Raw genomic sequence first — 12,758 nt, 5'->3', positions numbered from 1 at the left:
ATCAATGGGAGGATTCAAACAAAACAAAATGGATGTCATTGTTTCATATTGATGTTTGCTATTAAATAATATTTTATTTTCGAAATGTATCTATTGCATTAGTGTGTTTTAAGTTTTAAGTAGAGTGGGATCAAGGGAATAACTTCTTTTGCAAATAAACACGTTGGACCGAAGAAATGAAGTAGTCAATGAAAATGTCAACTGTAGAATACAAACTGAGGTTTGGACTGGAGAATAACTGTCTAGGTAGTTTAGATACGCGCTACTGCCCAGTTGAAAGCAAAACATGGTGATTGGGTAAATGACGTTCGTATTAACTAGCGAGTTTTGTCCGTAAAGAATGAAACAATAAGTTTTTTCAACTTTGACAAAAACATAAAACATTACCAAATAAACTGCATAGAACATATCTGTATAGTTGAAATAATTAAATAAAGCATTCAAGAATAATGAAATTAGGGAGGGTGTGGGTTTCATTTAGTTCCGCAAGAGACGGAGTTAGGAAAAAATGAAACAAGAATGATAGTGGGGAATCAGTTTTGATCACCATATCGTTTAAAGCACATTTGAAGAAAAAACTGGGCGTCTTAAATTTGTTTAGGAGTTTCAGTTATTGTAATAATACGATCTTTAGTACCTGGTTCCTGATTTTTTTTATCCTAATGTCAGCATTTGGCTCATGACGAACTTGATTTATGCGACAACCGGACGAACCTATGATGGCACCTATCATCTTTTTACTCACTGAGACCTGAGTGCTAGTAGTCGGGGTTAATATACTCATAGCCATACGGTTGGGTAAACCTCTCATCAATCCCGCAGCTACCATTGCTGCAGCTGTAGCAGCAGTATCTACTGCCATGCCAGGGTTGGGCCCGCCAGTTGTCCGACCACCAGTCGCAGCAATCATGGCTGCTGCTGATGCGAGAGGAAGACCTCCAGCTAGTGCTTGACTAACAGTGGTCGTTTGCCCACCATTGCATCCTGTGGCTCCAGAAGCATCCCCGCCAAAAGTCCTAGTTGTGAGTATATTGTTATGAGGGTAACACTTATTAGCATCATTGTTCCTACTACGGGCCTAGATTTCATTCAGGACCTTGATTACCTACTCCCCAACCTCCATACCCAAGAGAAACAAATTCATCTACACTTCGTGCATCATAGTTCTGGCGAGAGCCCTTAGATAGAGCACTCTCAAGAAGTTCAGCTTTAGAACAGAGACAATCAAGTACTTTTCCCATATCACCACCCAACTAAATTACCCTGTCAGTAGAGCATGGACACAGCATCTGATGAACTTTGAGAGCATGAAGACCTGATTGCTCTCGTAATTCTTTGATTTTATATCCAGCCCTTCCAATAACACATCCAGCTTGGCTTTGATTTACAAGCAAACGTAAATCAACTCCATCATCGCGGTTACTTTGTATCTTCTCATGATTCTCTCTGAGTATTTCGATGACTGAACCGAGATCTCCATCCACTACCAAGACCCTCTCAGGGCCGTTGCTATCAAAGATGTTAACGTTAACGAAATACTCTTCGCAATTTTTTTTCCAATATTTTCATCCCCTTTCCCTATTATTACGCCCACTGCTTTAGTCGATAGTAGGAACCGTAGTTCCACCTTCGGTCCTTCCCCACACCTCATACTGTAGAACCTCCTAATCCCTCGACCGACTGTACAACCAGAAGTTCAATAACCAGGGGAACGTAAGGCTATGCATTGACATTCCAAGTTAATATTTTTCTAATAACTCACTAAATCGATTTACACTACTCATGTAAAACACTTATATCTTTCATTGGGTTTGATCTATCCTGTTTTAGAAACAAAAAAAAATCAAAAAATGACTTGAATAAAACATGGATAATATTCTACAATGCTTAATAATAACTAGAAATTAATTACTAAATAAGTAATTTTATGTTTCATACTTCAATGCTAATTGATTTTTGTTAAATAATGAATAAGTAATACTAAAAGACTGGTGGATAAAATTTTCAAGTTAGTTGTGTGTTATGGTAACATACTGGATTGGCAAAGCAAGGGCAACATTTCTACAATTGAAGAATATATGGAACTCAAAACAACTGTCAACTAACTGCAGAGTGATAATCTTCAATACGAACGTCAAGACAGTCCTACTGTACGGAGCTGAAACTTGGAGAACTACTACAACCATCATCAAGAAGGTACAAGTGTTTATAAATAGTTGTCTACGCAAGATACTCAACATTCACTGGCTAGATATTATCAGCAACAGCGTTTTGTGGGAGAGGACAAACCAGCTTCCAGCTGAAGAGGAAATTAGGAAAAGTGGAAGTGAAAGTTGGAAGTTGATCGGACATACATCACGGAAATCACCAAACTGCATCACGAGGCAAGTGCTAACTTGGAATGCTGAAGGGAAGCGGAAAAGAGGAAGGCTAAAGAACAAATTACGTCGGGAAATAGAAGCAGATATGAAAAGGATGAATAACAACTGGAAAGAACTGGAAAGGATTGTCCAGGACAGAGTTGGATGGAGAATGCTGGTGGGCGGCCTATGCTTCTTCACGATGGGTAACAGGCGTAAGTAAGTAAGTAAGTATGGTAACATATTAAATTTAAGTTATTAAACCTTAAAATCAACTTTGAACTCACAAATATTTTCGAAATTAATGATCGAGTTAATCTATATTGACCTTCAACTAAAGCTAATCTTGCTCTAGCAAGTAAGCAATATTTCATTTGATCATTATGACGTAGAATAAATTGTTCAGATATACTCAAAAATGTACGTGCATGAGAACATTGACCGATTCGGGCTAATCGATCGCCTAAATTAATCCAACTTTTAATTAAATCTTTTATATATGGATCAGTTGGATTTGTTTTTAACAGTGTATACGCACTACAGAAATTAAATAAAAGAGAAAATTGGAGGTAATGTTAAGGTTATAAATGTAATTGTAAAATAGACCAAATAATTTATTGTTATGGTGCAATGTCGTACAGTATAATTATGTTTTCTCAAAACTGGGGGATACTCAAGCGACTAAATAACTTTGTTTTGACACAAGAAACTAACAAACATGGTTTATAACGAAAACTATGAAAAAAGAAGAGAAACAGAAGCGAAACTATGTTATATAGAAAGCTGTGCTTTCGTCTGTTGAAAGAGTATACTTATTGTTTTAGCGTATTTGTAGGCAGGCAGACTGACCCTAATATCGGATATATGGGCATTACCGTTGACAATAAAGTGAATAATTATCTTATTCAACATAGTTAACCCAAGCTGGGATTTCAGTTATCACGTATCCTTGAGATACTGTGTGGTCCCTCCAGTTTACACAGTACCATAGATTTATGCAGTGTAGAACCAGATAAATGTGTGCATCGGCTCAAGTTCTCATATAATATTAGCACACCAAGATAAGATTATCAAGGCAAATTTCAAAGTAGCAGGATTATCAACAGTGTCAGATCTAGTAGAAAACATTAGGTGTAGAAAAAAGATATAAGGAAATTTCACGATTCAGGAACTAAGGGAAGATAAAAAGTGAAGGGACCTGTACCACTTGGGATGATTTTAAGCCATGTCACCTTAGGTCTGTAGCCACTAGTTACAATCGTCGTATGGACTCAACCAAGTGGTCTGGGATTGACTACATGGATAGCTCCAATAATCGATAGCTTCATGGACTGGTATCATGTTTTGGTTTGGTAACCCCTAGCTTTCCTTCGGTATGCTCTTACAGCAGACAAACCCCACTTTATTAGTACATAAATACCTAACAAGTATATTTTCATTGTAGCAAACTACTTCACTCTATTCAACTTACTCAGCTATTTCTTGTTCACTGGGCAATAAAGAATTTAATTTATTCTGATGATTAGTTACTCCGGATGATAAACCCAAGCAACAGGAAAGTTCGACTGACCTAGTTGATAATGACAGAAAGACATATTGATAAAAGTATTCTGAAAGTAATTAAACAAATATTGAGACCACGCCTCATGCATTGAAAATATACCATTTTTCATCACAAAATACTTGTTTTTAGATGTAAATGAAAAATGTTATATTCCATGGATATGGTCCAGCCAAACACCATTCTGTTATCTGAAGTCCTAGTGTGTGTATATTTTACATAATCACACGAAACAGGATAATGTAGAATATACCCTACTAAAGGTTCACACCTATGTGTTGAAATGATCTTAATTGTCGCTGTTACTTATTGAAGCCGCATGATAGTGTATCGACACACTAATAAAGAATTTGTTATCTTGAATAACATGAATTAACATCATATACAATTGCTTCTCGAGTGTTTTATATCTCTGAGCAGTCAAAACATCAACAGGCAACAGCTGTCCTCAAATATTATCACTTAGAAAGAGTACAACTCACTATACACATTTCTAACCAACCTAACATTTCTATAAAAAAAAGGCCGAATGATTTCAATGAGTAGCGTAGCAATAAAATAAAATGTTCAAATAAAAGTAGTCTGACTAAGTAGGGCCATAATTTAAAATGTAAAAATCAACTTTTAAACTGTCTTCCACTAACCTAAAATATTGGGTTTCTAATTTAATCACGGTTTTATTAAATTCTTATCCAGCATTAAATACCATATCACCTGATTCAAAGAAATATCTTCAAAGTAAATCTTATTTAAAACAACGAAATAATTCCCGATATATAACTTACTTCAAGTGAATAAGTTTTCTAATACAAGTACAATTTGCAAATGAAGACGATTTATCATATCTCGCCCAACTGCGAACAAGACCGTCTTGAAAAACTAAAATAGGATAACCAAGTTGACCTGGACCCATTTCAGTAATCAAATCCAACAGACGATCCAAACATGCCATCGTTACAAGCTTAAATTGCGCAAGTTATAAACAGTAAAAAGTTAAATGGAATTAGTGTTCAAAAAATGTGACTTGGAAATGCCAACAATATTCATGTTTCTAATCAAACAGGATTACTGTTTAGTACAGAACTGCAGTGTCACACAGCAAAACAAAGTAGAAAAGTGAATAAAGTTTGAAAATAATCATTAAAATAAGGTAAACTGGATAAAAAACAGGGGACCACTCAACATGAAACATGTGTTGTGAATAACCGAAACCCCCAAAAACTTTTTCAATTTATAATCAATCAGTATCTGCAACTTTAGGGATATTTATTTAGCCTTTGAGATTATAATCGATTTTGTTTAAAATAAACTATACTTTAGGATTTTATTAAAACACTCAGAAGCCGACATTTTAAATTTTTCACCAGGGCTAATGAGTTCAAGGCCATTAAAACAACCAAGCAATGATCAACATTTTTATGTTGCTGATGTCTATACTGTAGCTAACTGTAGGTTAGACATTGTTTCAACGGAATTATCTGCTACTGTAGGTCGTGAAATACTGCTGAAAATAGATATCTAAAACAATCCTAAATATCGCTCTAACAATGGACTCCCGAAAGTTGTAAAACCACTGAAAGCCACGTAGCATTGAAATGTTGGATGGTCTCAAACTAAGTGAAACAGTTACACACTTCAGTAAGTCATCTCAAGTAATCCCTAGTACTGATTAAAACTGTCTACTCGATCCTTCTTCTGGTAGGTAAATTTATTTTCTAACTATCCGAAGATGAAATTGAAATCTTTCTCATAAGCTTACATAAGTTTATTTATCTTTGCAATCTTGATTGTCAACATAATTACTTCATTCACTAAATGATATAAAAGTCGTAGTCATTTAAAATTGATATGTAGACGTAATTGCAGTTCAACTGTCAATCACTATCAAAATATGATATCTTGTTTTATTTTCAGGTCATTCATGAGGCAATATAGTAAGATAGACGTTTTAGAACCTTTTTTTCCCATACCTTTAATTTTGTGTTTTGACTATACTATTGAGTATTAGTAAGTAGTTTGAGACATATTCAAATACTTCTGTGGGATAGTTAGTGAATACACTTTCTAAATGCGATTTAAACAAGTTAATAACAGTGAATCGTTTCATATTTTGAGTGTTTTATTGTTAGGTGAGTTTTTTTCTTTGCTTTGAAATTTTCTAGCGTAGTTCAAGTGGTGTGTTGCAAATCACGTAGGGATTACACGGATATATCTAGTAATCATTTTGCTACTTGTAATCTAGTTTAAAGGGCGGTTATTCCAAAAGAAGCACCAGTAATTACCAGTAAAATATAATTATAAAAATCGTTCAAGGGTGACATTTATTGTAAGATTGATCAAATACATGTAGACCAGGCAAATAAAAGAATTATCAGAAGAGGTTTTTGTGGAGATTTAGTATTTCCATAGTTGAAAGCGTGAGTCCGTTGAAGCTAGACCACCATGGAAAACCTGGAAGCACTGGACGGCCGTTTCGTCCTGTTGTGGGACTCCTAAGCAGTGCGCATCCATCGGTCAAGTACTCTGGCGCGAGACTGGTAGGTCCTGGGTTCGAATCTCGCTCGCGAGGCGGGATCGTGGATGCGCACTACTGAGGAGTCTCACAACAGGACGACACGGTCGTCCAGTGCTTCCAGGTTTTCCCTGGTGGTCTAGCTTCAATTGACTCACGCTTTCAACTATGAAAATAAAAGAATTACAAATCGTGCAACCTACTGGATAACGAATTGTCAGTGGATTAATTTGTTTTTTCACAGAAAATATATCCATAAGTCCAGAGGAATTCTCATTTTCATTTTCTAAATCAAACTCATTAAAATTTGTTGATTTCTTTTGATATTCTGTATAATTTCTCTGCCAAGCTTGTAAAATATCATCAGATAATTCATAAGTAGACCATTCAATGATTGTTTCAGGTAATATTTTCTTATGATTTGGGTTGTACTAAATAAGGAATCCAAGTTCAGAAAACAATTTGTTCGTATTAAGTTACCATTTACGTAAATGAAATACAATACTTTATCTGTGGTCTCTTGTTTTTAACTGGAACTGTAGTGAACGAGAACACAAGTGGCGACAACCAAATGCTTTTTGATACAAAATTACAGAATCTCTTGGTAAAATCTGAGAACCATGTAGTAAATACTTCATTTGCAAAATATCCATCGATTGTCCCAGACTTTCTTAGTCCTTCGTTTCCATGCCAGTCACTCTCTGTTCTTTTAAGATAAGATTAGTAAATCTACTAGAATAACCATTTGTGATCATAATCCAATCATATAGACTTTAACTGTATCAAAATTATGCGACTAGGAAATGTAACTTATACTGATGTTTTAAATGTCATGTTACTAATAAATAATTAGTGAGCTTATCTAGGCCATTTTACACTACGATTAAGTTACAAAGTATTGTTATTTTCTTGGATCGCGGTTAGTAATGCAATCTAAGACGTGAATTCCACCTCATTTTGAACATGGCAGTTAGATGTACTGGGATTTATGTGTTTTTCCGTTATTATGATTTGAAACCACCAGATGTTCATACAGCAAGCTGACTGGTTCAAAATGTGACAGAATACTTGTACTCGATTCTAATGGTAGCCATGATATAAAACATATAATAAAACTTGTAATTATAGATATATGCTCTTAGTATACATATGTTAGGAAAGATGGACCTACTCCAATCTTCAAATCAACACACAGAAAATACAAACTTTTAAAAACTTGTAAATAAATTTTTCGACCAAATACAAATTCATTTTATGACTCCTTAACTCATAAAATCTTATATCGGTATCATTCTGAAATACAAATGCTTTTATTTAGGTGGTTTTTGGAGATTTGTATTCATAGAAATTAGCTTCGATCACTAACTAATATCAGTTAAAGAAATACTAGAAAAAAGGGAATAATGGACAGATAGGTTATGTAAGGTAGGAGGGAAGGTTAAGGTAGTGGAAGAATAAGGCACTGAACATACTGTATTTTTACTCAGAGGTTAGGCTTGTATTGGTGACTAGAGATAACCTCTGATGTACATTCCTCTTTAGCCTACTCTTCTGATTGTATATTTAATTTTAAAGAAGGCTTCTAGTGAAGCGGAGTGACCAGAACTGACTAGATATTCCAAGACTGAGCTTTTGCTTGACTTCTGTAATCCTTTAGAGAGCCATGAATTTTCGAAAAAGCTCGCTTTGTGAGGTCAATATAACTTGCAAGTATATTGGTAGATGCACAGTGATTTGATCTAAAGTGGGATTTTATCGTTTACATAACTACGAAATACTACAACTCTTAATTATTCTGCCCTTAACAACAAACAAGTGGACAATTATCTTTATCTTAAAACTTTTCACCAGCCAACTATTACATAACTTCCTCTTCCTCTGTTTCTCGTAAACAACTTCTGAAAAGATAATATTTCAAGTTTTCTAATTATTCAACACCATTCTATTTGACTATAGACTACTATTTTGGCAAATAAAATTAACCATAAATATGACTGAACAGCTCAAGTAAGTGAAATCTTCGAGAAATTTTCTCTTCTGAATTTCGTTCATTTTTCTCCGATGATACAATTGTTTTCTTTCGTTACTTAACAGCTTTAGTTTTGTGATCAGTCTTATGTGACCCGATAATGTTTCAGTAACCGAAAGTTTAACAAAAAGGTAGTAATTTCTAGTGCTCATAAGATAGTTTTATAACTAATGAAGATACACTCCTTGCGTTACTATGATGATGTAGTGTCAAAATAATTAGAAAATAAGTAAACATCAACCTGAATGAAAACGAAGAAAAAACTGACTATCTGGTGACCGTTTCTTGAAATATGATTCACATTTCGTAAAAACTACTCAGGAAACAGCAAGTCATATGACATTCCAGTTGAATCATTTACATAACCAGGATCACCGCTTACGTTTTCATTGTCTACGTTGTTATGAATACCTATAAAAAACGACTTCGTCATCAGCACTATGCACTTGGTATTTGGCAAATACAGGGTCCTATAAAAGTCATTTATACCATACAGGTGTTAGAATCTCGGATGATCAACAAATATACGAGTATTGTTAAGATTGTTGTCTAAAACTTATTATAGCTTGGTACTTGAACAATACTCATATCAAAAGAACCGTGGTCAGTAAATAGTATCCAGTTATTTGTGTACAGTTTTTAAATGATGGTAAACTTTGCTTTCTGTTATGACCTGCTATCCAATTAAGACGCTAAACACACTCTTAACGCTTCATCAGTAGATACAGACAGACGAAAGAGGATATAATAAGCTGCATTTTTGAATCTTAATGAACGTACTTACTGTTTGCATGAATTTATAAGTAGATAGACTGGCCTTAATAAAATAACAGCAAGCGTTAACCTACTTATTGTACAACTGATTTATTTATTAAAGCTCAATAATATTTATCGTGTAATCTTCAAATATTAGATTATTTGTGTCCTTTGTTCAGCAAAAACTGCAGAAGTTATTGAATTAAAATTTTATAGCAAAACAAACTCACACTTTGTTTTCCACGATTAGTTTCATTACCAGTTGCTACATTTGATTTTGATCTCAATTTAACTGAAGTGGATCGAGGACTTCTCGGTGACTTTTGGTCTAAGCGTGGGCTTTCAATGACTGATGACACAGAAAGCTGGTCGATTTAAAGATCAATATTAAAAAATACTTAAACATTACAAATCGAATTCAGAACTTATAATTCGAAGATATTTTAATGGGTAAATTGAAGAACTTATCACTTGAGTAAAGAAGATAAGGTTGAAAAGTTACTTACTTTCTATCCGAGGATTAACTATTGACCTGCATACAGTTAAGCAAACCCAAGTATAATTAGATTACTGATTTTTTTTTATACTAAACGAAGTTACATTGAGAGTTAAACTTTCCTTAATTTCTCGATCGTAATCGCTGAAAGACTTTTTTATCAAGACTGGTAAGTTTTGATTGGAAGTATATAAATAATTTTTAGTTAGTAATCGTTACAAATTGACCTCATTCAGAACGATTAAACAAAAGGGGTTTGAACGATTATTTCTTTTGTGCATGAAATTCTTTAGAGTATGCACCCACGACACCATCAGGAACCGTTTGAGTCCAAATCAGTGGTTTAATGGTCAAGTACATAGAGTAAGACTTTAAGAAGTTATATTTAGCCCCTGGCTCGGTCACGAGTGTGTACTCCCGAGAAGTCCCATATTATGACGAAACAGCCGTTCAGAGTTCCTTGGTCTTCCGAGATGCACCAACTTTAGCCAGTTCATGATAAATAGTCTCTAAAAACTAACCTCGTACCCACAATAAGTAACTATGTATAAAAGCCTAATAAAACAGTGCAGTCTAATACAAATGAACTGCGTATTTGATTACTAGTGTAAATGCGTTTATAATACTTTTACTCCAACATTAGGATAGATAGTCGAGTAATATATAACCCATTCTTGTTTAGTAGTTAAAACGTAAGTGCAACCATGTTTAAATAAAGCGGTTATTAGGAATCATGTGGTTGATTAAATTAAAATAATCAAATATGGGAGTTTGTCCATATATGATATAAAAATTTACATGTAATTTTAGCAGCTGATTCAATCCATGTTGGAAAGGTATATTCATGCTTAGAAGTCTTTTTAAGAATATTGAAGACAGTATTATCGGTGAACTGAATGATTCCCCTATTTTCGACTTTACTGTTGGTTTAGTTATAGACTGAAAAGATGTACAGTTTGATGAATAAATGCTTTTTATCTATTTAGGCAGTAGTAAATTTTAGAAAACAATAAAGGAATGAAAACTTGAAATTTTTATATAAATTTAACAGAAAATAATATTCAGTAACCACATTTTTGAATTGAAAATGTCTAGATCATCCTTTTGACATTTCATAATTTTTGTGGCTCTGAAATATCGGATTTTAGTTAGATCTGACGAATGATTTTTATTGAAATACACATGTCACCAATCCTCATATATAATTATCGACTTAAATGGCGTTGGTGAATAACGGAACTAAAATAAGTCAAATAAAAGAATGGATTCTGAATATGTATATTTCGGGCACCCAGTGATTTGAACAGGCGACCAGAGAGACGAAACTAATAGGGAGGGGCGAAACAGATTGGAGATGGTAAGTTTAACCAAGCTTTAATCGGTATTTATAGTCAGACGAAAATAAGTTACAAACATGTGATGAATAGGATAAGAAGTGCACACACATACGCTCATATAAAAGCAGTGAATAATTAACAAGGTCAAAATGTGACTCAAGAAGAATGAATAAATTAGCTTGTCCGGAAGCCAGAATAACGTATGTAGGCTTAACATAGTAACTGACACTATAATCTGTGCTTCAGTTTGAGTCTAATCATCAGTTCTTTTTATATTTTGAAGTAACTATTTTCATTTCAGTCCTATTCATTCAAACACTATGAATTCCTAGGTAAAATTGTATACCTACATTTAAAATAGTTTTAACACAATTAACAGCAATGATTAAATAATCCAGTGAATGAAGATCATGTTCTTGTTCAATATTTGCATTGTTTACATCCTGAAACTCCGCTAATAAAACACATGCCCTCATTAAAATATCTAAATATTGAACATTTTCTGAATTAAATATCAGTTGACCTGTAAAGAAGAAAAAAACAGAACAGTAAGGTTTGACTAGAAGTTGCTTAGTTGGAACAATACTTCAATATTAAAATAGAAATTTGTCGTGTGTATTCAGCGTGATAGTATTTATTTAAAGTAATTAATCTTGCCCTGTTTTATTTTGTAACTTAACTATCTCCGGTATCGCTTGAATTTTTGTTTAGGAAAAAGTAATTGATAGTCTTATACAGGTTGTGAAACAGAAATTAGGAGCAGTATTAGTGTGGTTTGTGAATAGTCTACTATGATTTTTATCTTGTAATGGTTTACATCTACTTTAATGTTCGATATTTGTCCACTACTAAACAAATTTACGATTCAGTTACTTTGATTTATTTTTGTATGGGATGTTTGAATCTTCTCATTGATGTTTAGGACTGCAATTCACCAGTCTTTGATTGAGTGTGTGCATCCTGTGCGGATTGCCTCGATATTCCCTCAAGTCACAGGCATTATTGGGGAGATTCAAATAACCAACACAAAAATGAATTAAATTTCACCTCATTGCACAAGCTGGTAGCTACCCGGACTCAGTAGCTAAGTGGATAACGTGATGGCATTCGAAGCGAGCAGTACTGAACTTGAGTCTCGAAGTGAGCATCAAATATAGGGTGCAGGTACATCCAGCTGACAAGTTCTAAATAGGACGAAACAAGCATCCTGGATTCCACTGCTAGCCACCATCCATCTCAGTCATTTTGGTTTTGGATATACACTAATGTGTAGGTTAACTAAGAAAAAATTTTACTTTAGTGAGTAATTTTTAATCGATTATATTTCTCATTAGGCACATAGTTAACCATACCTATAATCTTACCCCATATTTTCGATCGAACGAAACCAATTAAAAGACTACAAAAGTTAAATGTATTTACCAAAAGCTAAAAAAGATTAATTAAACTGAATATTTTTCTACTGGCTACAGGTGTTCCTCCTTTTTTTCGATAACTAGTCATCGTCAAAACGACTGTTTTAAGCTTAATTAATTTTAAATTCATTTCGTATTGTTTGTTTGAAACTTCCCATTGATATTTAGGACTGCAACTGATCAGTCTCTAATTGGCATATGTGCATACTGTGCGTATTGCCTCGATTTAGCCTAAATTCACAAGCATGGTAAGCAAAGATGTATAGTGGCTAGCAGTGGAATCCAGGGCGCG

General features: G+C 34.0%; 1 protein-coding gene across 1 annotated transcript in view; it reads right to left on the bottom strand.

The window, feature by feature from the left end:
• Positions 1-12,758, bottom strand: part of Smp_155850 (putative heterogeneous nuclear ribonucleoprotein k) — a gene marked incomplete at both ends in the record, with an annotated part of 94,513 nt that overhangs the window by 32,594 nt on the left and 49,161 nt on the right. Inside the window, 7 exons of the mRNA XM_018797127.1 lie at positions 746-1,078; positions 1,110-1,253; positions 1,299-1,509; positions 2,625-2,897; positions 3,832-3,930; positions 4,707-4,882; positions 11,402-11,574. Of these exons, the coding sequence (XP_018652200.1) occupies positions 746-1,078; positions 1,110-1,253; positions 1,299-1,509; positions 2,625-2,897; positions 3,832-3,930; positions 4,707-4,882; positions 11,402-11,574 (1,409 nt within the window). The remainder of the gene's footprint in view (positions 1-745; positions 1,079-1,109; positions 1,254-1,298; positions 1,510-2,624; positions 2,898-3,831; positions 3,931-4,706; positions 4,883-11,401; positions 11,575-12,758) is intronic.

This window comes from Schistosoma mansoni, chromosome 4 (assembly GCF_000237925.1).
Source record: "Schistosoma mansoni strain Puerto Rico chromosome 4, complete genome".
NCBI classification, from domain to species: domain Eukaryota; kingdom Metazoa; phylum Platyhelminthes; class Trematoda; order Strigeidida; family Schistosomatidae; genus Schistosoma; species Schistosoma mansoni.
This window is presented reverse-complemented; position numbering and strand designations above follow the sequence as displayed.